The 27,776-nt window shown below is 60.2% G+C and overlaps 1 protein-coding gene across 1 annotated transcript; it reads right to left on the minus strand.

Annotated features, from left to right (window-relative positions):
- Window positions 1-111: 111 nt before the first annotated feature.
- On the minus strand, window positions 112-27,709 carry SYT2 (synaptotagmin 2). Its single transcript, XM_030000904.2, has 9 exons — window positions 27,597-27,709; window positions 9,012-9,194; window positions 8,693-8,862; window positions 7,071-7,187; window positions 6,679-6,846; window positions 6,345-6,512; window positions 5,791-5,908; window positions 4,874-5,007; window positions 112-4,193 (listed from the first exon to the last, which is right to left on the minus strand). The coding sequence occupies exons 2-9, from the start codon at window positions 9,175-9,177 to the stop codon at window positions 3,987-3,989; spliced, it is 1,248 nt and encodes a 415-aa protein (XP_029856764.1). The 5' UTR covers window positions 9,178-9,194; window positions 27,597-27,709; the 3' UTR covers window positions 112-3,986.
- Window positions 27,710-27,776: the final 67 nt, after the last annotated feature.

Consider the following 27,776-nt stretch of genomic DNA (forward strand, 5'->3'; position numbering starts at 1 on the left):
CCCCTTGTGTCTCCATCCCTCCATTGTCCCTGGGCTCACAGTCCTGGGACCTGCCCCCCGCCGCGGCTGCCCCGCTGAGCCCCAGCAGCAAGACCAGAAGGGAACCGGGGCTCCTTTCAGCTTGTTTCTTTAATAAGGAGACAGATATCATTACAAAATAACCATTTAACGATAAGAGACGGAAACGACAGAGTCCACACGAGAGGAAGGGGCTTTAAAAGCAGCTTCCCGCCGGAGCCGAACGCTGCGGGGGCCGGGACGGGGCGGAGTGGGGCCGGCGTGGGGGGCCCTTTGCTCCAGGAACAGCCCTAGCCTGGGACTTCCAAAGGAGCTGGCTCCTCCCTCCCAGGTTTGGGGGAAAAAAGGAAAAGAAAGCCCAGCTTGTTGCCAAGCCTGGTAGATTTGCTTCCTTTTAACCCCAGGAGACCGAAGCTGAGCATCTCCGTGGCACAGCTGGGTTTGCACCACGGTGCAGCCGGGAGAGGGGAATGCCGGCTCTTGTCCCCAAAACAGAAACCACCTGACCAGACACGGCAGAAATAACCCAAATCACTCTCAAAAGCCTTTTTGCCACCAGATCTTTGCCGCATTCCGGCCTTTCTACTGCAGAAATGTCACCGGCAAGTTGGCCCCGGCGTCGGTGCCCAGCGCTGCCCCGTCCCCTCACCCGGTGTGACGGCGGCATCCGTGGCCGCCGAGGCAGTTGCTGATGTGGCTTGTCCTAGCAGCCTGGCTCTGCCGCTGAGCCCCATGAAACCGGGGGGACGGTGGACACATGGGGAGAAGGGGGTCACGGCTCACCTGTGGGCCCGTCCCCATGGGGTCCCAGCATACCGTGGTCTAATATGGCTTCTAAAGTTGCTCTGACGGTGAAATGCACCAACGCGACACAGGACGCCGAAGCCACGATGTTGCCGCTACCCGGCCATGGTATAAATGCGACAAGATACAGAAACAAGACACACATGGAAGTCACGGCTGCGTTGGTGACGGCTCACCCTCCGCTGGCGGGCCTGGCTTGGCATGCTTTGCTTCTTGGCATTATTTTCTTCTTTTACATGATTTTATTTTTTTTTTTAATTCAGGGGAAAATAATCGGGGCGGTGGAGAGCACTCGAGCAATGAGTTTTGTTCATCGCCGTCTCTGCCTCGTTGGAGAAGCGTGGTCGGGACGGAGGTGCTGGCGGTGGCGAGCGGTGGGGCAGAGCGTGCAGTGCCGCGCTCGGCTTTAACCATGCTGCTACTGCTACGTGGCTGCATCTCATGCACTGTTCATGGTATATACAGCTATGTCTCCATATATTTTTAACTACACACAACTAAGGAGGGGTCAGAGGCAGCGCAGATGGCTTTAATATGTTGGTTATTTTTCCCTTTTTTATTAAAAAAAAATTATGTATTAAAGTCACAGTTTCCCCCCCAAGGCTTAAAGAGTCCGAATGGAAACCAGCCAGGTGGGACCTCCGCTCCCAGTGAGACCCCGGACGATGCGGCCGGTCTGGGGGGGTGCGGGTGGGGGGGGTGCGCGTGGGGGTGTGCACATGAGGGTGTGCGCGTGTGGATGCGTGCAGGTGTGCATGCACACCTCCGCTTGCTTCCCAAGGAAAGCTGCAGGGCTGCGCACATGCACTGACTGCAACAGGAGGATTTTAGTGTTCTTTCCAATTCCTTCTTTTTTAACCCATTTCCGCGTAAGGCAAATGACCCCCAGTGCCCAGACAGACTCCAAAACGAGACTGATTCGAGAGCCCGAATCCTGCCAGTGCCCCAGCCGAGGGGCATCAGCCGCCCCCAGTTCCCCATTAATTAAAAGCACCCCGAGATTTCTTCTCCCTTTGGCTACACGAGCAGGGCAGGATCTTGTTTGCTGACACTGACGCATCCGTTAGGAAAAGGGACTAATTAAAGCTGGAGATGGCCCTGCAGGACCACTCATTTGGTGACCCACGAAGCCCCTGTAGCCTGGCGTGGCCCCAGTGCCACCTTCACCCAGCCCAGCCGAGCTGCAGCTCCAGCAGCCGGGCTGGGCACCGAGGCAGGGGCCAAGAGCAGCTGAGATGGTGGTGGAAGTGGTCTTTGGAGGTCTCCAGTCCAACATCCACCACCACCATATACCGCAGCTTGGCTAATCGGGCCCCAAACCTCCCCCAAGGACAGAGACATCCCTCCCTGGGGACCTGTCTCAGAGCTGCACATCCCACCAGGGGAAGGGGCTCATCCCTGTGTCCAACCTGAACCCAGCTTGGGGCTGAGATGACCTTTGCGAAGCAGGGGACCTCAGGGAGCTGCTGAAGCATCCAGCGGCACTGGGGCCAGCTCAGTTTTGGCACTTTGTCCCCAGGCTCGGGACACCCTGCACTGAGGTTCCAGCCCAGGCGGTGGACCCCCAGAGCAGCGTCTCCAGTGCCCAGGGCATTCCCGGCTGCACCCCAGAGCTCTGCTTCTCCACTGTAAGCCCCTCTCGGCTGAAGATGCAATGCCCTTTGCTGCATAACTGTGCCAAAACCCCAGAAAACTGAGTCCAGGAAAGCAAAGTGGAGCAGGGAGCACAAGGCTGCTGGGGAGTCAGAGCTGGGACAGGGACAGGGACACCAGCTCACGTCGGTTCTCCAGTACAGACCGGGCTGAACTGGGCAGGGCTGCCGGACCCTCTCACAGCTGCAAGGAATGATGTTGGCTTTCCAACTCAGGGGCTTGGTCCTGGCTTGTCCCACGGTGGGAGAGGTGGGCTGGAGAAGCTCTTGCCCACTGTCAGGGACACGGATATGGCTTATATCCCCGAGGGGAGCAGGATGGGGTGGATTCAGCAGACAGCAGCCTGGCGGGGAGCAGCAGCTCATGGGGGTCGGGGGCTTTGGTCCCTTGTTGGCCATGGGCTTGCTCTTGCCCTCCCCACCTGCATCACGGCAGTGGGATGCAGTGGTGGGGCTGGAGCTCCCCATAGCCCCCCGGCTGCCCTGAGGCTGTGCTGGCGTGCCTACACTGGGGCTGATCCCTGGGGACATGCGATGGCCTTTGGGGAGGCACCTGGCACCACTCTGGGGGGCTGGCCCCCTCACATTTGGAGACCTCTCAGCGTAAACCTGCCTTGTGGAAGTATCTTGATCTACGGGTTTCAACCAAGCATGGTGGGACACACATGCAAATCACCCAGCGCTGTCCTCGCTTGGCTCCTGGGGACATGATATGGCCGCCCAGCAGAGGTGGTGGTGGTCCGCACTGCGCTGCCGTTGCATGCACATCCCACCATGTGTCTCCTCAGAGCAGACTCCCCGGGGCTCCCCACGCTCAGACTGGCCCCCACTGCTCCGGCTGCAACACCGAGGGTTTGGCACCCCACCGCCGCACCGGCCGCAGCCGGGCCCCACGGTCCCTGCAAACCTCTCCCCAGAAGAAGCCAAACCTGGAGCTGGCCGCGGGCACTTGGCCGTCCTCGGCCCAAAACCTCGGCTCTCACCCTTCCCAGACGGAGGGAGGCAGAGCAGAAGGGGGAGGCACCTGGGTCTTCTGCAGAGGGTCTTCTCCACTGTTTTGATGTCCACACAGCTGTTCATGCCCCAAGCAAGCACAGCGGGTCTGGTCATCTCACTCTATCAGTCTCTGGTATCAACTCCATGCAACGTTTGATGGTTCCCCACGTGGACCCAAGGGAAGGACGGCAGCAGCGATGCTGCAGGCTGGTGACGCGGCCGCCAGGGAAGGTCCCAGGCGTGATGGTGGCTTTGCACCTGGAAGGGATGGCAGGCAGAAGCGATGGGACATGCAGCAGAAGGGAGCGATGCTGAAGAACAAAAAGAACCATCCGTATCTTTAACCTCTTCCCCTGGAAGCTATTGGGACTGTCTGGAAATCCTTCCACAGCCATCAAAGGGTATTTCAGCTTAGAACAAAAAAACCAAAACCAAAGGTTGCATAACTGAGGTATCAGTAGCTCTGGGTCGCTTCGACTGTCCGCAGTGCCGTGCCGCGCTGGCCGGCAGTTCTTCCTATTTGTTTTTCCCTAGAGCTGCATCTACTTCTTCCTCTGGCTTCAGTGAGTGCCACTGGGCAATGGGCCGCCGGGGGTTGGCCAGCATGTCGGACCAGTGCCGCAGCTCCGTGCCGGTGGCATTGCAGCCCGTGAAGATCTTGCCTATGGCTTCATTCTTCCCCAGCTTGTCATAGTCCAGCACCGTGATGACCACTTGCACTTTCTAAAGGAGGAAACCTTCTTTAGAGGGGCAGAAAGGTGCAGCGGCCATGACTGTTCCATGGCCTCCGTGCTGTTCCCAGCCCCGGGGTGGCTCAGCAGGGCACCCCAGGGATCCCCAAGGCTGAGCCCTCCTGTGGCCCATTTTGGGGCAGGGTCCCCTCCATGCCCATAGCCTCCTCCACTTCCTTCCTCCAGGCCTGCAGAGCCACAGTGGGGCCCAGCTCATCCTGACGTGGCCACCTGGGACAGGTCACCAAGAGGTGGTGTGGGGCTGGGCAAGAGCTGTGGGCTGCAGGGCTTGACAGGGCTAGGGCAGGACATGGAGCGGCAGAAGGCACCTACCAATGGTCCAACATGCCCCTAGGACCACTGAGTGGTCCCTGCTATGCCTGGGGTGAGCACTATAGGACCAGGAGCAGAGGAAAGCCCCATTCCAGCCATGATGTGCATTGGTTGCATCTCCCATGGGTGCTGCCCAGCCTCCCACCTCTGCCCCTGCACCAGCTGCCCTCAGCATCAGCCCAGGCTGATGGACTGGATGTATTTCATGGGTGACCAGACCAGGAGCTTGGAAGGAGCTGCTCAGGCTGCTGGGAAGACTGGGACATGGGCTCAGGCAGCTGTGGGACTTCTCCCATTGCCCCCACCCTGCCTGCCTCCCAGGGAGGTCATCAGACAAACCTGTATCTGCTCAAAGGGGATCTCAAAGCTGAAGGACTCGTTGAAGTAGGGGTTCAAGGTCTTCTTCTTGACTGTGGTCTTCTTCTTCTTCAATCTCTTGCCATTCTGCAGCAGGTGGATCTTCACATAGGGATCTGGTGGGGGCAAGAGGGTGCATCAGCCAGGGCTGAGATACCTGGGGGACACCACCAGCCTGCCCCCAGGAGAAGTCTCAGCCTAGGATGAGGTGCACCATGGGGTAAAGAGACCTCCAAGAGTAAAGGTGCTCTGAGGTTTGTGGATGGAGGCCAAAGCCAAAATATTTGGGCTGGAGAAGATTTGTGGGAGCAACTGGCCAAGGAATGGAGCTCTTCTGCATCCTGTCGGTCCTCTTGTAGGAAGGCTGGGAACAGTGGAGTGACAGCAGTGGGTGCTGGCCTGTCACCCCCATTTCTGGAGCAGGACACCCCAGCAAAAAAGCTGAACCCTTCCAGCCGTGCAGGTACTGCTCTCCTCCTGGTTAAGGAAGGTCTGGAGAGAGCTGAGGACCCCTGGGCAGACGTCAGCCCTGGCATGGAGTTGGGAAGACTTCTAGCATAAAATATCCTGTCGACTGAGGTCCTTGGCCCCAAGTCAAGGAGGAGCAGGACCAGAAGCAAATGGCAAAGGAGCATTTTTTACCACCCAGGTCCTGACCCTGGACACAGTGGCGGACCAAATTCGATATGGCCTTCCTAAGGTTAGGGGGGCTCATCCCATCCCCATCTCCCCTTCCCCTGCAGCCAGACCTTGGGCTGCTCCGATGCAGGAGGTCCCAGGCACTGGAGGGGGCTTCCCTGAGCCCGGCCAGACTAATAGCCCCTGTGTCCTTCCCCAACAAAGGATTCTGAGATCCCCACAGCAGGGCAGGAGGAGGATGCCCACAAGCTGACACCCACCTGAGAGACCGCCAACATCCATCTTTTTCAGGTTCTTGGCCTCCAGGATGCAGACAGTGAGTTTCCCAGCCGTGGGCACATACCGGAGGGAAATGCAGATATCTCCTAGCTTCTCTGGCTGCCAAGCAGAGCAGGGAGCAGATATCAAAGCCTTGCTAGTGCATTGTACCACAGTGTTGGGACACAGTGCTGCATGCAGGTCCCCCAAACCCGGCTCAACCTTCAATGCAGGCATGAGCTGGCACCCCATGCACCAGCACAAGGGTTTGATCACTTGGGTCTGGGGCAGGCCAGTCGCAGCACAGTACTCAAGAAGTTTATACTCTTCATTTTTGTTTTTAAAAGGCTTTTGCACAGGGGAACAACAAGGGCAGATCCTGCCCAGCACTCATGGCCAGGACACCCATGCTATTCAGGTGACTCCACAGCAATCGCCATCCTGAGCACTGCGGGATGGCCCAGAAAGCAGAGCTTGCCCCATGGCCACCCCACATCTCACCCCCCTGGCCAAGAGTTTCAGCTGGCTGAGGGCCTCACGCCAGTCCAGCTCTCACCTCCTCCTTCTCGCCGCTCTGCAGGTCCCGCCATTCCTCAATGGGCTGGCCCAGGTCCACCGTGTTCATGGGCACCTTCACCTCGCCAATGATGTCGTGCTTGGAGAAGCGATCGAAGTCGTAGATGGCCATCACCAGCGTCTTCCCGCCCAGTTCCTGATAGGGAACCTGCACAAAAAGGGCCACCAACTGGGCTGACAATGGGCTCAGAGGAGCACAAGCCAGGACCACCCGCTCCCAGCAGTGAGGGTCAACATATGGGACTGGTACACAGTCAGGGGGAAAGATGGGAGTGGGAGACAAGGTCCCATGTTGTGGGTAGGAAGGGGCTCACCTTGAAGGTGAAGGTCTCGTTGAAGGCAGGGTTTAGTGTCTTCTTCTGCACTTTGGTCTCATACTTTTTCTTCTTGTCAGGGAGCAGGAACACCTTAACGTATGGGTCTGAGGTGCCGCCCATGTCCAAAGCTGGCAGTTCAGCGGCTTGGAGGATCCCCACCGTCAACTGGAGCGGGAATAGGGGTGTATTCAGAGAGACGGCCCAGGTACATGCTGCAGATGCCAAGGGCTCATCTCCAGCCCAACATGAGACAGGACTCCCCATGGCACAGCACCCAGCTCCCCCCTCCCTCCTGTGCCACCCAGGTCCAACAGGGAGACTTCTCTCAAATACCCTTCCTGGGCAAACCCCACTCCTCTACCTCAGCTGAGCCCCAGCCCCTCCATCACCTGGTTTGCCTGGAAATCGTAGTCCAGTGAGAACTGCAACTTGCCGAGGTTCTCCGGCTCCTTCTCCTCCTCCTCACCTTCCCCCTCCGTCAGACCCATCTCTGCGTCATCGTCGTCCTGTTAGTCCTGCAATGGCAGCCAAGGTGCCTGGCTAAGCAGCAGGGTCACAGCGCAGCATCCCTGTCCCCACACCGCTGGGGACCTCCAGCACCCCAACCCTACTGCAGCTCAACACCCGAGTTCTCCCCACAGGGGAAAGGAGACCCCCATGCTAGGGACATAAAACATCAATACAGCAGCCCTGGGGTGGCACCGGCTCTGCCCACAACCACGCAACTGCCAGGGAGCCCCCAGTGCTGGTCCAGCCGAGATGGCACGGGGGGCTGCCCTGGGGCACTGGGACACAGGACCAGCTCCAGTGGAGGGAGGTTTGGTGCTTGCAGGCAGTGGCTGCATGCAAGCAACTTACTTCAAAGGATGCAGGGCTACTCCACCCCTCCCACCCATGCTTGGGGGAACGCTACAGCCAGTGCTAAGGGCTTAGCAGGATCATTTCCAGGCCTTATTAACTTAGTAATAGAGATATAATCTAATTCTCCTAAGGCAAAGCCATCCCTCTCCCTGCCTCTCCAAGCCATGGTCCATGGGGTGGGAGCCCTGGCTCCTTATCACCTCTCTGACACGTCCCCAGGCCCCCCATCCCACCCTGGAAGCCAATGATGGAGAAAGAGGCTCATGGTGGCACCTACCGTGGAGAGCATCCCAGGACGGAGAGGGAACACGCAGACAGGGCAGCAGGGAGGGAGGACGGCGAGAGCGCCAGGAGTGAAGAGAGCCACGTTACAGAGAGCATCGCCAAGGGACCCATGGCAAGGTGGGGAATCAGGGTTTGTATGGCCCCATCAAGCCCCAGGGGATGGCAGCCCTCGCCCTCCACTGGGGAATCCCACCCCACATCTCCCACCACCGCGAGGGTGTGCAGATGGGCAGGTACAATGGAGCATCTCCACTCAGCGCTCATCTCTCCAGCCCTGCCTGCATGCCCGTGGTGCCCACATGGCTCTGAAGAGCAGGAACAGATGCCCAAAATCTCCCACCCCCTCCAAATGGCCCTGGGTCAGGGCCATTGAAATGGCCAGGATCACCTCAGGCCTGCTGGTACCAAAGCCTCCTCCCTGCTGGCCCCCCAGCATGGGGAGATGGCCCCAGCTCTGCTCCGTGCACCAGCACCTGCCTCTTGAGCATTGGCTTTTTGGGGACCCCAAACTGGTGGGCGTTTTGGCCTGGTGATCCTCCCCTCTCAGCTAAAGGCACAGCTCAATGAGATGAGGGCAACTCAGAGGAAGGTAGGGAGACACAAGGGATTAAATTAATGTATGCTTGTTTAGGTGAAGCATTGGCAGGGCCAGGCCAGCTTGAGCCTGGTCCCATCCGGGCCACCGGGCACTGGAAGAGGACAGTGCTGCTGTCTCTGCTCCAGGCTCATGTCTGCACTGTCGCATCCCAGGATCCTGGTGGCTCCATCCCTCTCTGCTGCCCCAATATGGTTCATAACTCAACCAAAGGGATCGTCCTACAACACCAAGCGCAGGACAAGGCCAAGCAGTCCAGAAGGACATCACCTGGTTGCCCGACTTCATGTCCTTCATGTTCATGGCGTTCTTCATGCCTTTGCCCTTCTCCTTCTTGTTCTTCTTCTTCTTGCAGCAGCACTTCTTGCAGATGCAGAAGCAACAGGTGAGGATGAGGAGTCCAGCTACCACCGCGATGGCGATGAGGGCCCAGGGCGGCACTGTGGGCAAAAGCCAGTATCGTGGTCAGCCCTGCAGCTCCCTCCCAGCCCCAGCCACCCCACCACCCTGTCCCACATGTTGCACTGGGACCAGAGCAGTGGTGGGGTCATGAGGAGGGTAATACCTGGAAAAGGAGGCAGATACTCACAGGGGATCTTGTTGAGCTCATTCATGAACTTGTCCCTCAGCTTGGTGAACATGTCCTCCTTGCTCTCACCCGGGCCCGCGGCCTCAGTGGAGTTCTCCATCGTGGTCATGGGCATCGTGGTGGCTGTGGCCTCTGGGGCCATCATGGACGCTTGCTTGAACGTCATGGTGAGTCAGGGGCTCCCTGAAACACAGTGTCACCTCAGTGGTCACACAGGTCCTTGCTGCCCCCACTCCTCCCCATGCCCAGGCTGTGTCCCTGAGCAGCCATCTGCACTGAGGACAACATCTGCATTGACAGCACGGCTACTTGATCTTCTGCTAGAGGGGCATAGAGACAATGCTTATGAGAGGCCAGACACCTGGACTCCCTCACAAGCAATGGGAAGCTGACCCCCAGGTTTCCTGGCCCTTGATATCTCCAAAGCCACCAGGAGCATCACCCAGGATCGCATCAATGGTGGTGACAGCTCAGAGCCTCCCAGGGACATCGGGGACACTCCTGGGGGGTAGGTTTGCCTGGTGAGGCCCATGGGATGAGGGAAGGGGTGTTTGCATCCCCAGGAGTGATGAGCGAGGTTAGTTGGGACAAAGCCAGCCCCCCCTGCCTCCTCCTTTTCTCAGGCATCAGGCACCTGCAGACCCAACACATGGCAGCAGCCAGATCTTGCTTTATGCAGGGACCCAGTGCTGCTGTGGGACCCTGAGGACTTGCTCCCAGCCCTGGGAGAGCTCCCAAGGGTGGGAACGGGAGAGGAGTAGCACATTACTCTTCTTCCAGTGCCAGGGCACATTTTGAGGATGGATGAAAGCAGCGAAGAGCTGGCTCTACACAGCCGCAGAGGGCTCAGTTTGCATGTCAAAGGGTCAACCCTTTCACCATGTCACAGGTACCGTGTCCTGGGTGGCTTGAGGCTTCTGTCCACCTCCCAGCCCCGCAGAGCCCAGCTCCCTCGGCCAGCCCCGCTCCCTGACGGGGCCTGGGGAAGGTGCTTGATTCACTGCCAGAGCTGCAGCACAGCCCGCCGTGCTCAGCACCCTCCGCCCCAGCCCAGCGGGGTCTGAAGCACACCCCAAGGATGAGGACACCCACCCCACGATCTTGCAAATCCAGCATTCACTCCTGCAAACAAATCTGGTACAAAGTGTCTCCACAACCCAGCTCCAGCCCCAAAGTGCCTCCATGACCCAGCTCTGGACCTAAAGTGTCTCTCTAATCCTAGCAGAAGGCAAGCTTGCAAAGAGAAGATCAGAGCAGGCAAGAAGCCAAGGGAATTAACAGTGCCGGTGGAGTTAAGGGGAATAAAAGGCTATCCAGTGGGGGAAGCAAACAGCTGAGTGGGTTTGCAGATAACTGAGGAAGGAGTTTCTGGAGGCATGTGACCTCTGGCATGGGGGAAAACCCCTTTCCTGCATCTCCTCCCTGCTTGGTGAAGCCTCCTCTCCCAGAGCATCGTCCCCCTGGGCCAGCTGCTAATCCGTCCTTCCTGCGGCAGCGGAAAAGGAGCATTCTCACCTCAGAAAGTCGTCCAGAGAGACCTGGGGGTGTTCCTGCCCTGAAACAGTGCTGCCATGCCATCTCCAGCTGCCTCTCGGGTGAACCATGCACTGAGTTGCCCGCACCTGGGCACCTTCCTCCTGTGCCACTGCTCCTGGGGGGTGCTGGGGGGCGGGGGCGGCAGCGGGGGCTTGGGGGGACCCTGTGTGAGGCAGAGGCAGCCCTTCACACAATGAAACGGGCTAATTATGTGACTCTCACCCTGACAAGGTCCCTGCCGCAAGCGCAGGCTTTGCCATCCCAACGTCTCTGCCTAGAAAAAGCTACAGACACCAACGGCAGGGCTGAGGTGTCCTAGGCTGCCAACAGCATCTTGTTGACTTAAAAACCAGGCTGGTGGCAGGTCTTGCTCCTCGGGGGAAGGTACCGAGCCCCCCCCCACCGGACCTCCCCATCACCCCAGCCCTGGGTGCCAAGCTGGGCTGCACCATGACCCCTCTCCGCAGCATCCCAGCACCATGGGATAGCCAGGAGCATCACCTCGCACGTCATCATCCTTCATCCCTTCCAACAGCAGCATTTGCAGTGGGAATGCAAAAAGGCAAGGCAAACAGAAAGGCATCTGTCACCAGCACTGCTGGGAGCAGCAGGACCCTCCAGGCAGCCGCGCAGGGGACAGGATGGCTGGAGAAACCCCTTTGCCAGCTCACGGATGGGTTTGTCCTCTCCGCACGCACATCCCTGTGCGCGGCAAGCTGGGCGACATCCCAAACTGGGAGTAAAACCTGGCATGACCTCCTTTAGGATCAGCCTCTTGGATGCAGAGCTGCTGGGATCCATCCTGGCCGGGCAGAGGAAAGAGCTGCAGTAAATAACCCTTCTGCAGGTTGGGAGCTTGGGAGCTATTTTTTATCTGGTTTGGGGCTTTTTTTGGTCCTTCCTGGATTTTGAAACCCTGTGTGTGTTTTCCACAACCACGTGTATCAGAAACTCACTTTAAAAGTGCAAGGAGTGACTCTCAGTGGTGCTGTTTGTCTGCAATGGGCACAAAACACTCATTTATTGTAAATGCACCAGTAAATTGGAGACTAAATTGCAAAAGCAAAGGCAACACTCAGCTGGGAAACATTCCCAGTGCCCATCGACGGAGGGTTTGCAGACACTTCCTTGTGAGCCCATACCACCCCTGAGCATCCCCAAGACCGGCTCAAATAGCCAGACCCTGCAGTCAAACAGCTATGGGATGCACCAATTACTCTTTTCCCCCGTGTTTTTAATGAGCTCAGTATCTTCCTGATGCCACAAAAGTTTCATAAAAGGCAGGAGACAAAATAAACAAGCCCCAAAGACATGGTTTTGGTTGAACTCGCCCTTTAGGGGACCTGGGCCAGGATTTTTGGTTGCTTGAGGTTATGAACCTGCAACTTGGCCAGGACACAGAAGTGATAACAGTCCAGAAAAATGTCATCCCTGGGTGAGTCCCACAGCCTCCATCCCCCTGTGTCGGGGGCAGGAGGGAGGCAGAGGATCAGTGCTCACGCTCATGCAGTGCAGCAGGGAGGGGATGGAGACATGTCCTTGTCACCCAGGGCATGAGGATGGTTGGATGTGACCAGCCAAGACACCAACATCTCGGTATCTTCCCAGGGGCTCTTTCAAGCCTCCCAGGTTTTTCTTGCACTCACCCCACATCCCAGCCCCAAAGGTTTCAGGCAGATTGTGGGGCCTGGTCCTGCTCTGGGCCCATGGAGGATGAAGGACTTTGATGGCATCAGAAGGGGCTCATCCAGGCGTGACTCATCTTGGCCAGGTACATCATGCAGCACAGCCAAAGCGGATGCTTGGTGCCGTCTCTGTGGTGTGGGCTGGGTCCCCACAGGCCACCCCAGGGTCCCTCCACCCAAGGCAATACCAGATCCCTGCCTGACCTCAGGCCTCATATGCAGAACATGGTAATTCAGAGGATGCAACCTCTGGTCCTGGACCTCAAGAACATCCCTCCTCCTCAGGCTGCAGCTCTGAGACCAGGATGGACCACGATCACCAGCTCCTCCTGCAGATTTATCCATTTTGGATGTCTGTGGTGGTCAACCTGCTTGGACCTGCTCCACACGGAGCCCCCCAGACATGCTGAGCATCTAAGAGGCTCACCACGTTCCACCAGCTCCTTCTCCTGCCCTTGGAACTCGGACATGGCCACCTTCATGCCCTGTGGAGTGGCTGCAACTGCCACAAACACCAGAATCAGCATCACATGGCTACAATGGGGTGGCCAGCTCCCCAGAACTCGGCAGCAGATGGCACTGGGGGGGCTGGAGCAAGCTGCTGGAGGTGCCCTACAGCCACTACGTCCCGCTCCAGAGTGAATCCGGACCTGCTGTATTTAAGCCCCCACCCTGCCAAGGGTTATTTAATGCAGAGGACTAGGAGGGCTTCCCAAAGCTTTCCAGTGGCTGATGACACCTGGCCTTTCATTTTTTTCACCTGTTTGCTGCAGTCACCATTGGTGCCAGTGACTCGACATCCCAAGGGCCAGGCGGCACTGGGCAGCACTGGGACCTGCAGGTATCCTTGCAAGCCGGCCAGCTGGGAAGAAGAGGTTGGCCTGGAGCCCCTTATTATGGGGTGACAGGGTGGGGACAGGGACAAGATGCTGTCCCCTGCCTGCCACGTGGCCAGCAGCTCTCTGCAGCCCTCCTACGATCTCACAGCTGCTTTTCATCCCACAAACCCACCCCTTGGACAGGGTTTTTAAACCCCCTCGGCATGGCCAGAGCATTTCCAAACGGGGCTTTTGCTGCAAGAAAAAACAACAGGAGAGAGTTTTCCCCATCACACCCCATGTAAACTGGGGTTTGCTAGGAGGAAAGCAAAGCTGCCTGAGGAGCCTCAGGCAGGTGAGCAGATGCTGCCTGGGGCAGTCTGGATGCTTTCCAGCTCGCTGCAGGTGAGGCAGTGTTTTTGCAACACTGGCTCCCCGACCTGACCCGTATTTCTGTGCAAACGGCAATCTGCCAAAGCAGGACGGGGTGAGCTCTGCAGGCAGCTGGGTTTGGGAAGAGGAAAAAGGCCAGGCAGGGCTGAGTGCCCACAGTGAGGGATGCTGCCGCCTGCCCTGAGCCCCAAGCAATGGCACCCAGGAGCTGCGAGGCAGCAGCTTTGGAGGGACCCCGGGCACAGAGCAATGCCCCTCTCCTGCCGCCCAGATCTGGGGCAGGTTGAGTCCTGGCTCAGCTCTGCACCCACAGACACGGGGGGGGGGGGGGGAGGGGGTCCAGGCCACCGACACCCTACAAGCTCCCATGGGTGTGCAGCAAGGACGGGGGAGGTACAAAGCAAGGGTGCCAGCGGGGGTGTGCAGTGCCGCGGGGTGGGGGGACCCCAGGGGAGCACCCTGCCGCAACGCAGCTTGTGGCATCTGCTCTGCACCCAAATGTGCGGTACACAGTGGGCAGCACCCAGCGGAGCCAATCCCCCCCAGCACCCACATCCTTGGGCACCCAGTGCAGTGCTGCCCTCCGGGGTGCTGAGGCTCCCCGTTGCATAGGCTTGGGGCCGCGGCAGCCCCGCTGCAGCACGCTGCAGCACACTAAGACACAGGCTGCAATTGCAATGCTGCTCACATCCCGCTGCACGCACCGCCCCGGCCCAGCAGAGCTGCGTTCCCTAGGGATGGGGCAGAGCGAGGGGCACAGGGCGCTTAGCACCTGCAGCATGGCATGTGCTTTGGGGGTGTGTGCGCACATGTGCAAGTGCTTGTGCATGGGATATGCAAGCACATATGAGGGTATACGTGCTTATGTAAATGCTTGTGCAGTGTGCAAGCATGTGTGCGCAAGTGCTTGTGCACAGGGTATGCATGCATATGTGTGCAAGTGCTGACAGGTGTGTGCATGTGGCCATACACGTGTATGAGCATATCTGCTCACAGATGTGTTGAAATGCAAGCACTTGTGCATGCATGCAGCACCCATATGGCTCTGCAAGCACTCTTGCACGTGGGTGTGCATGCACTCATGTACATGCTTGCCACTGCCTGCAGCTGCGTAAGAGCTTGCATGTAGATAAGTTTGCACACACATCCTTTGCGTGCCAGCGTGCATGTGTGTGCACAGCTGCTCGTGGGCCATGTTTGCATGTGTGTGCATGAGGGCACGCACATGTGTACCCTGCTGGACAGGACCAGTGCTTAGCATGTGGAGCACCTGCGCATTTGTGTGTGGGCACAAGCACATTTAATGTGCATTTACCATGCAAACCCCTGCACGTTGTGGGGGCACTGAGGCAGCGGGTCCCCCTCTCAGTACTGCTGTGAGCAGCTGCTGATTGATTTCTGGAAATAATTTATGAAGCAATAAGGAAAAACCCTCCCAGCAGCCGTGGGAACCCTGGGCAGCAGGGGGGCCGAGCCGTGGGGGGACTAGCCACCGCACAGGCACTCAGCCAGGGGACATGCCGCTTTGGGGGCTATTTGGGGGGTTTTGAAGTGCTACTTGGGGCTGGGGGGCTGCAGGCAGCATCAGGCCTCCCTGCAGTGGCTATTTTTGAACAGGGCAAGCTAATTAGCATCACTAATTGCTCCGTCACCTGCTCCAGCAGTCTGTGCTCTCCTACCTCACGGTGCCCACCAGGTGCTGGTGGAGATGAGGACTGGGGAAAACTGAGGCACAGGAGAGGCTTGGACGGGGCGGGGGGGCAGGCTCACAGAGACCCTGTTGCTGCTCCCCCTCCCCAGGTACCTTAGAGCCCCCCAGGACCCTGCAGCCCCTGCCATGGGGCCAGGGGGGCTGATCCTGCCCCCCCAAGTGAGGGGGCTAAGCTTTGTTCCCCCTCCTGCATGGGGGCTGGACTGGGCGGTGTGGGGCAGGGTGTGGGGTGCTGTGGGGCAGTGCCATGGGGGGGCAGCCTGGGCTGGTTGGGGGCAGCCAGGGTGCAGCGTGTGGGGCAGGAGGGTAGGCTGTGGGGCAGCGTGTCCTTGGGCACGTCCCCTCGCCTGCCAGTCCCCATCCCCACTCTGCCACCACCTCACTGGGTGACCTTGGTCACAACCCCTGTCCCCCACCACGCACAGTGCAGATACAAGCAGGGTAGCCCAACCCCTTGGCTGCGGGTGTGAAGCCGCTCCCAGCCCCACAGAGCAGATTCCCGGGCAGAAGGGCCCATCCCAGCACGCTGTCCCCATCCCAGCACCCTGACCCTGCCCAACACTGGGCCAGGCCGCCCCAGTGCTGCTGGGAGGGCGCCAGGGCGGCTGTGCGGCGCGTGGGCCTCGGCTGGTGGCACTGCAATGCAGTCCTGCTTGGGCTCTGCTTGCCTTTTTTTTTTTTTTTTTTCCTTCTTTTGCAATTTTTCTTTTTTTTTTTTTTTTTTTTTTTTCCCCTCCTTTCTGCAAGTTGCGGCAGCTGCTGGCAAAGGGCCGGGGTGGCCATTGGCGCTGTCCTGGCTGGAGGTGGGAAGGGAGCTCGGCGTCCTGCTATCCCCACTGCACCCTCAAACACCGCTCAGCCACCCCCGCCGAGGACATTCACTGCAATTCCTCCAGTGCGTGAAGTTTCCTCTTTATTCCTCCACTGGTTTGGAGCTGCCCCTGCTGCCCCCCCCACCATCCTTCCACCAAGACCCCAGTGTCTTAAGGACATCAATAAATAAAGAGGGTTATAAATAACTATTTCTATCAGTCCTTGGCCAAAACAAGTGTGGGCTAAGGCATCATTAATAAATACTGGCTGGGAAGGGGAGTGTGCTGGCTGGGAAGGGGCCCCCTCCTGCCCTGCTAACCCTTGGGCACCCCCCCCCCAGCTCCTCACTGGGGAGGAGCACCCATCAGGGGATGCTGATGAGTATGGTAGGACCCACCCCACACCCTCTAAACCAGCCGGGAGCTCCCTACGGAGCAGGACAGAGTGGGCTTCACCCAGGCAGCTGCTGCAGAGACCCCACGTGCTGGCCAGTGGGGAGGACCCCTCACGGCGCACCACCCGTGCACCCAAATTACACCGCCCCTGCGGTGCGTTGTCCCTGCAGCCCCCCAGCTGCAGCCCCCAGGCCCCCTGTGCATTATCCTGCAGCCTGCACCACCTTGCTCTGGACTCCCAACGCCCCATGGTGCGTTACCCTGAACCCCCTAACCCATCACCCCCCATGGTGCATTTCCCCCCAGAGCCCCTAATGCATTCCCACCCCCCTGGTGCCTCATCCTGCACCCTGCAGTGCAGTACCTCAAATCCACCACTGCAGCACCCCCACATCCCACGGGACATTATCCTGTCCCTATCCCACAGCTTCCCAGACCCCATCACCCCAGACCCCCCCAGTGCATACTCCTGCATGATGCATCACCCCCAGCCCCCCTAATACATCCCCCCTGCACCCCACGGTGCCTTACCCCGTAGCCCCCGACGCATTGCCCCCCAGCCCTGTGATGCCTTGCCTCCCAGCTGCAAACATCTGGCCTAGAAGGAGCCACCAGGTCCCATCTCCAGCACAGACCCCAGGGGCCATATCCAGGAAACCCCCCCTCCAGGCTCATCCCCCATCACCACCAAAATCCTACCCTGACCCTCCCCCTCACTGTTAAAGCCCTTATAAGCTGCACTGAGCCCAAAACAAGCCCCGTTGGGGCTTTGGCCCCTTGCTGGTGTAAAACCCCCCTGGCTCCATTGCCCTTGCAGGAGCTCTGCTGATTTACACCGGGGGGGAGCTGGCTCGGCCTCACCTGTGCTCCAGAGGGACAAGCCCCCCTCTCCCCTTTACACGTAATTAAAAGCCAGGCTGGGTTTCATTTGCAGGCAGCACCCCAAGGTCTGGCAGGATGGAAATCCCTGGCTGGGGCCAGTGATCCCATCTCCATCCATCCCTGGGACATTTCCCGTATTGGGAAAAGTAGCGTTGACCCCAGAAAATCCCTTTCACGAGCCCTGTATCCCTCCTCCTCCTCCTGCAAGAGGCTCCATCCCAGAGACCCCCCCGGGCTGCCACAGCACCCAGCACATCCTGCAAGCCAAAAAAAAAGGGGGATTTGGGGTTACCCCAGTGACGGTCCGTTCAGCAGAGCATCACGGGTACCCACTGCCCTGGGCAGAGGCTCCTCCACCTCCGCACCCACCGACGGGACAGGACAGAGATGGATGGAGAGGGGAGTTTGTAGGGGAGAATTCATCCGTTGGGGTGGGGGTTTTGGGGGACCACGCAGGGAGAAGCGGGGTGTGTAGACAAGCGATGGGGCGTCTTTGCCCACTGGCAAATCATCCCTGCTGGATTATGCAAACGGGCTGGTTAAAATGGGGAAAACAGCAAGGTTTGCACAATTTTAAAAGAAAAAAAAGCATTTGACCATCATGGTTGCCCACCCAGGGTTCTCAGGACCCCTCTCCTCCAGCCCCCCTGCTGCACTCCTGCCCACATCAGCTGAGATGTTGCACAAAGGACCAGACCCAGGAAGAGAATCTGGGGACATACGGAAGGACCAGGATGTCCCTGACCACAGCAGCAGCACGCAGGCAAGCTCAGTGCTCCCCAGCGGGGTGGGGGATTTTGGGGGATCCAGCTGCTGGAAACTCCCCCTACTCCTCTGCAGGGGCGGCTTTGGCAGCTGAAACCTCTCCTCTCTGGGGAGGCGAAGCCTGCTGAGATGACGGAGGGCAGAAAGCGGTGACAAATCAAGATTAATGAGGCTGAGGCAGCAATTAGCACCGGCAGCTGCTGGCGGAGCACTGGGCTGGGCTGTGGGCAGGCAGGCAAGGGGGGGCCCGACCCCAGGCTCTCCCAGTCCAGGGTGCTGGCTGCTGGCTTGTCCTGGGGAGACTCCAGTCTGAGGGGGAAGCTCGTTAGCTAGTGAAGGGCTGCTGTCATCGTAGGCCCAGAGCAATGAGTTATTGCTCCTTTACAGGACGGCAAAGCCAGGGCTATGGCACCCGTTAAGCCGATGGGCTGTAAGTCATCCTGCTGGGGTGGAGATGTGGGGACCCCCCAGCCTTCCACGAACGTCAGCTTTGGGAACTAACCCCAAAACCTGCACCGCCCCGTGCAGCATTTGGGCTTGGATGACCAGTAATGAAAATCCCAAACTGGTCCCAAAGGGGAGCCCCCTCCCACCCCAGTGTCGGCAGGAAGCCTGGGCACTATGGAGCCGGCATTTTCCTGCGATGCACCCCAGTGACAAGCAGGGATTTGGGGTAGAGCTGAGATATCTGGCAGTGCCCCAGCCAGATCTCGATGCAGTGGCTGTTTTGCTCCCGGGGGCAGCAGCACGAGGGCTGGTGGGGGAGATCCCATTTCTGCCAGACCCGCTGGCACGATGCCTGTGCATCCCTCCAGCCTTTCACACAAGTAAAGACCCCTCAACACTCCCATCGTTTTTGGACCGGCGCATCCAGTGTCAGATGTGGAAGGGACAGGCTGGGCCAGAGTTTCAGCTTGCAGCAATGAGATAGGAGAGTCTAATTAAAGCAAAAACATGACTTGGCTTCTAATGGTCATTTAATTAACAGAGAATTTCTGGCAAGAGATGTGCGGAGGCACGGGGAGACCAAGGGATCAGGGAGGAGGGAGAGGAGGGGGAGCTGGGGAGAGGGATGCTGCAGGACCCCGGTGTGAAGGGGCTCTGCAACAACCCAGCCCAGCAAACCCTGGCCCCATTCCCCTTCCTCAGCCCCGGCACAAATCCGCAATCACTGCATTAGTGGTGCCGGATCAGACCCTCCGTCAGCAGCACCCCAGACTGGCTCAGGGACCACTTTCCCCCTGGGACCCCCCCACCATCTGCACCTTCCTCCTGATTTACGCTGCTGAGGGCAAGAGGAGTCGCCGCTCCTCCAGCCCCACACTTTTCAGGGAAGGATATTTATACCAGGCTGGGAAACGGGAGCCGGCAGCAGCACAGGCAAGGGGGTGTGATGGAGCGAGAATGCTCCGGTAGCTGCAAGTGGCATCAGGGGACGTGAGCTGCCGAGACATCGCCCATGCAGAGACGCGTTCCCCTGTCCCCCACCCGAGTACAAGCAGGCACCGTTGGCCAGACCCCCCTGAGCTCTCCGGCCCTTGCAGTCCCCAACGGCGCATCGCTGCCTGCCTGCCGAGGGAAACTGAGGCACAGCGCAGGCAGCAGCGCCTTCAAAGAGAAACCCCACGAGCAGGGGTGAACCACATCATTCCTCCCAGCTCAGAGCTGTGCTGGAACCCTGCCACCCTGCCGCTACCTGGGCTAGTGACACAGCCACCAGTGCCTGCTGGGACCCGCGGTGCTGGTCACCATCCCGCCGGCTGGGCTCCAACAGCATCTCTGGATGGGGACCGGAGCCGGCCTGCACTCTCCCTCCCCACCGAGGCACACTCCGCTCACTGCCTCTCATCACCAGTCAGTACCCGGGTTGTCTAATTAAAAATAATGATATGCTGGGGCTCGGCAGCCCTGACCGCAGGCCCTTCCCTGGGAGATGAGTAATTTGGGGGGGGGGGGGGGCATCATGCCAGAGAATTACATGGTTCCTGTAAAAATTTGATGAGCTGTCCGGCCAGTGGCGAGCATGTCTCCTACACATCCCCACAGCCTCACTCTGCCACAGGGTCACATCCAGGGTCCCCACGCTCACCCCGAGCTGTGGGCGCAGGGGATAGACACTGCAAATATGGGCAGGGTGAGGGACCCCGTGATGAGCTCCTGCCTCACTGCCCCACGTGCAGGGGTCCGGGCTTCTCACCACAGAGTCCCCAGCCTTGAGGAAGGGAACCCAGCCCCAGGCTCACAGGGGAAATCTTGTAAAACAAAAAATAAAAAATAAATACAAGGACTGGCAGTTTTAGAGGCTGGCACTTGCCTTTGATAGAGGACCTGCTCTCGTGTCACAGAGGCTGCGTTATTTACGGCAAAACCAAGAGACGTCTAACAGTTAAATGCAGTCTTAAAGGTAGCCTTCATTCATCATTTGGGTACCAGATTAATGGCTTCTGATGCTCCCAAGTCAAAACCTCCAGCTTCCGCTGCCGGAAGGCTGTGCCGAGCACTGCCGTGTCTCCCACCGGCCCAGCTGCGCCGGCTGGACAGCTAAAGGTCAATGCAGCCGCGGGGCTGGGCGTGCAACGAGCTGGGGAGGGGGCAATCCCATCCTGCCCTCCCTGCTCAGCTCCCAAGCATCTCCAGGCACCACACCAGGTACCCCAGCAGGCATCAGGGTTCCCCTCAACGCTGGCGGGTGCCCCCCCTCAAAGCATCGTGCCCACCTGGGGCTGCTCACGGAGTTGCCGGGTTTGTCCCTACCCAGGGACACCTCCCTGCATGGGGATCGCCGCTGGCACCCGCCAGCATCAGGGTGCCAGGCCAGGCAGCTCAGGGATTTTCTGCGCCTTCGCCTCTAAAATCAGGACAGCACCGAGGTGAAACAGGGGAAGAGGTGAGTGACAGCACATGATGCCTGCGCCTGCTTCGGCAGAGAGGGGGGGCCCGCAGCCGGGTGCTCAGAGCCTTGCCTGGCACCCATGGGTGCTGCTCTCCCCAAGCCCACCTTTCCCAGAGGGGTCAGGCCCCGACTGTGGCTTGCTGCCGGAGTCGCTGCTGGCCCAGCAGCGAAGGAAGGACATGAGGAAGCTGAAACTGGGGCTGGTGCCAGGGCTCCTGCAGGAGCCGGGGCAGGTGCTGCGGCAGCCGCTCTCCACCGAGCCCACCGGCGTTTCGGTGCCAGCAGTGAAGGGGCCGTCGAGCGCCTTCTCCCCCCTTCTCGCTACGACTCTTGGCTTTCCACTTGCATCCGGTGCTGCTGCAATGCTTCGGAAACCCCACAGAAGGCAGCCGCCTTGCTAATTAGCTGGGAAGCAAACGAGAGATCACGCTGAGGTACCTGCTTATACAGCCATGGAGATTCGCACCAGCAGAGGTCAAGGTCCCCCTCACCCCAGGCACACCAGGAGCAGCCCGTGGCCTCTCCAGCCCCTGGTGTTGTAGCACAAGCGCAGTCCTGTGCCAAGGAGGGGATGGGCAACCCACATCCTTCCTACCCACGGGGAGGCTGCAGGGGCTGCAGGCACCGCTCGCCATCAGAACTTCATCCAGAGGATTTCGGCACGTGCCACATGCCGCCAACAGTACCCATGGAAAAGGCATCTGGAGACGCTGGAGAGCACGGTCCCCTGAGCTGTGGGGATGCAGCCGTCCCCAAGGACACCCGAGCATCCCATATGGCACCGGCCATATGCAGCCGAGCCCCAGCAAACTGCCAGGCTCACCCCAACTGAAGCCAGCACAGGCAGCCCGCCCTTGGCACACAGAGCTACGAATGGCCAAAAAAGCCTCCCAAAAAAAAGGGAGCAGGCGCTGCCGGCACCCAGCCCACTCTCCGGCACCAGTGATGCTGTGCCGGCCGTGCCTCGCTCCGCCAGTGAGGCCAGCACAGCTAAATAGGGCAACAGAAGGTGATGGGCTGAGTTATTCTGGCACTTCAAAGGCACCACATGGCCGAGAGCGCCCGACTCCTGCCCGCCCGGGTCAGCACTGCTCTGCTTGCAATGCTGCCCTGCTGCCGGCACTCCCCAGCAATGGTCCTGTGCAACAGCAATGGCTCCTGATCGATATGGGGGGAGAAAAAAGAAGCCAGACAAGCTCCTGGGGAAGAGCCAGAAGCTGCTCCAGGAGAGAGCTGAGACAAGGCAGATCGATTTGCTACAGGAGGCAGGGGAGCGCATGCCCTGCCCTGCTCCTGAGCTAAACGAATGCGAACTAAACGAGCAAACGTGAGTCATGAGGTGCCATTTCCAGGGGTGAGGCTCCATGTGCCTGTCAGGCTGCAGCCCCCAGTGAGATCTCCAAAGCACCCATCCAGGCACGAGGTGGTGATGGGCTGGTGTTAGGAATCCAGAAAACCAGCTCCCAGCCCCACGGAGCCCCCAGTGATGCTCAGCCTTCAGCATCTCCCTCCTCCCTGCCAGCCAGGGCTCAGTCCCTGGGGACCGGCTGCCTCTGGGAGCGATGCTGGCAGCTGCTTGCCCAGCTCCAAGGCACAGAGAGCCCGGGAGGCAGAGTATGGCCCTGTGTCACCAGACCCACCCTCCCTGGCAGCATTTGGGGTGAGAAAGGGGACGGCGGAGGCACAACGATGATGACATCGGTGGGGACACAGCACCATGCCAGCCCAGGGGGATTTAATTGTGGCACGAAGCACCACCACCAAGGCCAGGACACTGGGACCTGACTCCCATGAATAAACCTTGTGCAGATGGAGAAAAGCCACTGTGAGAGCCGGGAGCCCAGCCGGGGCAATGGGCACAGCCCCCCATACACCGCGGGGGGGGTCCTCTGCTCCTCCCCGGCCCCTCCGAGCTGCGTCCCTATGTTGCTCCAGGTGTTTGGGGGCACAAGTACAACGGCACACGCTTTCAGGGCTGCACAGAGAGGCTGCTCCGCCAGTGCATCCCAGGGAAAGCTATCCCTCTCCTGGAACAACCCAGAGAGCCCAGCTGCCTGGGGAGCTGCAAAGCACCATGACTCCGTGTCCAGCACCCGCTGCCAGACTGGCGCTGGCAGCCACTGTCTCTTCTGAGGGTGCCCTGTGGCCAGGGCCACCAGAGCAGGAGGGTCTCCGTCAAGCTCTCATGCAGCACAAACCAGTGGCTGAGCCTGGCACGGCCACACCGCAATTCATTGCGGCACAAGGCAGCGGCTGCGCCAGGCTGCTGGCAGTGACGCAGGGCTTGTGTGTGGGCAGCAGCGGGCACACGCTGGCGCCTTCGCCCCAGGCACTAACCCTGCTCTCCCCGGGGTTCAGTCCTTGGAGAAAACCCTGTAATTCCCCTGGGAGCAGAGCGAGACAGCGTCAGAGCCCCACAAGGCGTCTGCATGCTTGTAAATCCATGCACGGCACTGAAATTTGGGGTTGTTTTCCCTCTTGAATCCTCCACTCAAGGCCAATGGGAGCAGTGGTGCTGCTGCAGCGATCCTTGGTCCCAGCAGCCCTCGGTCACAGTCACGTCCCCAGGGACATCCCATGTCCTGCACGAAAAGGCGGAAGGCGTCTCCCCCAGCACTCCACAACGTTGCTGAGCAGGTCAGTGGCTGGTCCCAGCTCCAGGGGGTTTTGGCAGAACTGTTTTGGCATGTGGCACCGCAGCAGGTTCACAGGCAGCAAGGGATGCCTTGACCCATGCCAGCGGTGCCATAGCATCAGCTGCCAAATCAGGTCTGCCAACCCCAAACCAGCCCGGCACATCTCAAGCATCCCCGCTGCCCGCAGATGTTCACCCATCCCCATGGCTTCAGTCCAGCCCCGGAGCAGCTCCCCGGGCCCCGGCAGTGGGACGATCCCCCCAGGCCACCCCCAGCTCAGCACAGGCTCAGACAGGCTCAGGGGTTGGACGTGCCCGAGCGCAGCACCGCATCTGCCCCCAGCACCCACCTGCACCTCGTGCCCCAAGCACCCGCTCTGCTCCCAGCTTTCCCATATCCCCCAGGGATGCGCCAGCCACATCTGCTGCGCCCTTGCAAGGCTGGGAAGAGCCAGGGAGCAAAAAACACCCCAGATCAATTAAAACACACCAGCTTTCCTTAAGATGCACAACGTGAAGGATGCCCCAACAGCACCAGGAGCTCCTTCCAGGCAGGTGGGGTTCCAGATGCCCAACTGCTGGCGCTCAGTGGTGACGGATCTGGTGCAGTCAGGCAACTGCCCACGCCGGGAGAGCGAGGTGCGGGTCCAGACGGCAGCAGTTTGGCCTAGCCCAGCACTGCCGCACACGCTGCCAGAGCCAGCTGCGGTTCCCCCCTCCCAAAGCCCCGGCACAGGGGCTGCAGCACCAGCAGAGCCACCCCAGGGTGACAGGGAGCTCTGCCAGCCCTTGACCCCGCTGGCCAACCGACAGCAAAATCCAGGGGCACCATGATTCCTCCTCCAGGTACCGATGCAGAGTAAACATCACTCGACTTCCTGCGCGCAGGGAGCAATGGAGCGGTTGGCCCCACTGGAATGTGGCAGCCCCAGAGCTCAGGGGACGACGATGACGACACTGGGATCCCGCACCCAGGGGCTGGCAGGGACGGGCCACCGCCGGCACGGGGCCAGCACCATCCCCGGCTGTAGGTTTACACAGGTACAGGGCATCTTGGATTCCAGCCGCACACTGCCTAATTTACGGTTTAATTAATAAATGGGGAATTATGCCGAGTTTATCCAATACTTTTGGACGCGTGATGTTATCAAAATCCCATTACTGACGAAGGAAGGCATGAAGAGCAAAATTAGCTTTGGCATCTGAAACACTTCAGTCGATGCGATAACACAATTATTAGGGCTAATAATCAAAGAGCACTTGGGGGAACGCGGGCTCCGGCAGGAGCCGAGCTGAGGGCAGCCACAGCCTGGCGTGGGGATGAGCCGGGGAACAGACGGGTTTTCACCCGGGAGGAAAAGGCCGACTGCAGCCAAGGGCAAAAGCATTTTGCCAGACTGCATTTACTGGCGGCTCCGGATATTGGCACAGGCAAAGTGCTGGCGGCCGCCAGGCTGAGGAGGAGCACAGCCAGGCACAGCACCAAGCTCCGCTGCCAGGGGGTAGGGAAGAAAAAAAACAGAAGATTTGAAAACCAGCAGGCACTGGGTCCCGTCTATATGCTTGCGGCATCGATCCTGCTGGAGGACATCACGGCTGCCGGCTCGCAGCTCTCCTGCGCAGCTTGGAGAAGGAGAAACTCAAGTCATAATTAGGAGCTGCAGTCATCCGGCTCCTGGAGCTGGGGCTTTGCCAAAACCACCATGAGCTGGAGGAAGGGCCTGCTCCCATCCCTCAGGGGGTGAGCAGGAGTCCCGTCTCACTTCGGTGGCCTTTACCTGCAGCCCAGTGACAGTCCCTGGGGCTCACAGAACAGGACACAGCTCCCCTGAGAGCAGCCGGCAGCAAACGTTACCATTGTGCCATCCCACCGCGGGCACGGTTTCATGCGGGCAACTCACCGGCAGAAAGGCAGCCAATTTGCAACCCCCCCTGCCCAACCAGCTATATAAGGATATATACATATATATGTAAGGAGATATATATATATTCCTATGTCCTCCCTCCTGCAGTGACACCGGACAGCGCCGGGCGCTGTGCAGCAGAGGGGTGCAGAGCCAGGGCTGCCAGCGGCGATGCAGTGCAGCCGATGCTGGCTCACTGCTGCTGCTGTCACTGGGCTAACGGGTGGCAAGGGATGTGTCCTTGCCCTGCAGAATTGGGGGCACCGGGGCTTTGGGCCGGCTCCCAGCAAACGGGGCAGTAGCGCTCGCCACGGGGGATTAGGAGAGCCGGGCTTGGTGCTGAGTGATCAGGCAAGGTCAGACCCGTTTTTGCACTTCACACAGATGCAAGAAGGGGACAGGGCATTGCTGCGAAATGGCTTTGGGGCTTGGGGGGGCAGTGGGGTGTTTTGCTGGATTGTGCTCTTCCCAAGCGGCACAGGTGACATCCCGCTGCCACTTCTGGCCTCAATGACCTTGGGTGCATCACTTCCGCAGTGCCCACGCTCCCCCGGCACACAGACCACCACAAGCCACACTTCTTCCGAACAAGACCCTGCGGCCAAAACCACCCAAGCACAGCAAAGGCGCAGAGCACCGGCTGCCCCGAGGGTACCCCGGGGCTCCGGCAGCCCCCAGCAGCGTGCAGCCAAGGCGCTGCGCTAGCGAGGAATAATGCAGCAGGCAGGAGATGACTCCTGCCGGTGGCTGCGCTTCTGTGCAGCGTGCACAGGAGTGACATAGCTGCAGCAGTACCTCGGTGCACAATAAACGAGAGCCTTCGCTCCAGGACTGAAGTTTTTGCTGCTGCAGAGGAGCAGGCGGGGAGTCCTTCGGCGTCCTGCAGCTGCCACGGCGCAGGGGGACTTTGCTGCCGGACACCCTGCAGTGGGTGACATCCCGCAGTGGGTGACATCCTGCAGTGTGTGACACCCTATTGCTCCGGCCACTCTCACCTGGAGGACAGCAGAGCACTGCACCGAGGAGTGCCAGATGCAAAGAGACACACAGAGGCACCGGCAGAGTTGGGGACCACGAAGCGATGCATGACACAGATGCGTGTGTGTCCCCTCCCCATGCCACAGTCACCTTGCAATATTGCCTGTCCCCTGCACAGCTCTTTCGGGATCACTCCCGCCCCTCTTGAAAAGTAGGCTGCAGGGGACCAGCAAGGTGCTGGGCACAGCTCCGACGCAGCTGTGGGTGCAAAGGCTGCGGCACCCCGATGCTGACGCCCCCGGCTCTGGGCTGAGCCCCTCCTCGCCGCTGCACCCCGACGGCACGCAGCAAGCACGAGAAGTGAAGGGGGATCCCGGAGCTTGCTGCAACCACAACGGGGAAATTCAGTCCGGAGAAGGGACCGGCTGGAGCTGGCTCCTGGCCAGGCCGCTACAGAGAAGCCGCCGGTGCAGCGGGGCCTGCGGCCGCCCACGGCCGGAGCCACGCCACTTCCACTGGATTGCAGCACAGGGGCACGTTCCCCGCACTGCACCGGGGACAGCCCTGAGCCCCCGGCCACCCCCCAGGGCCTGAACGCCAAGGGCACCCGCGGTCGGGCGCACGCACGGATGTGGAGCTGGAGCATCCCTCGGAGCCCAGAGGGCACCTTTGACCCGGCGGCTCGGCTCTGCACCCCCGGGGGGGCCCCGCATTCCCGGGAGGGGAGAGGGGGTCCCACACCCTCGGGGAAGGTCCCACGCCCCCGGGGAGGGTCCCACGCTCCCGGGGCGGGGGGGGGTGTCCCTGCCAGCTCCGCAGCCCCCTGCACCAGCGGCTGCACCCCCCTCCAGCCCACCAGGCTCCGTCTCCAGCTGCCTTCGGGGCGCGGCACCCCACGGGCAGCCCCGGGCACGGCGGGGAGCTGAGAACCGTGCCCCGGGGAGGGGACCCCGGGGAAAGCGCCGGCCCCCGCCCCGCTCCCGGCAGCGGGACACGGCCGGGAGGTCATTACCGGCCGGGCCAGCCCGCGCACCGCCGCGCCCACAACCCCCCCCTCTCCGGGGACGATCGCACCTCGGGACGGGCTCGGCGGAAGCGCGGGCGGCCCCGTCCCGCAGAGCCCGCACCGCTGCGGCACCGCGGAGAAACTTCGGCGGGAGTGCGGGCGGACACTTACCGGCCGGAGCGGCGGCGGGAGCGGCGCGGGCGGAGCGGGCGGTGCAGCGCGGGGCGGCGGGACCGGCGCGGCGCTGCGGCAGCCCCGGCCCCTCCGGGCTCGCGTGCGGCGGCTCAGCGCAGCTCCGCCCACCGCCAGGAGGCCCCGCCCACGGCCCCGCCCACAGACCGCCCCCGCCCC

Source organism: Aquila chrysaetos, chromosome 24 (genome assembly GCF_900496995.4).
Source record: "Aquila chrysaetos chrysaetos chromosome 24, bAquChr1.4, whole genome shotgun sequence".
NCBI classification, from domain to species: Eukaryota; Metazoa; Chordata; class Aves; order Accipitriformes; family Accipitridae; genus Aquila; species Aquila chrysaetos.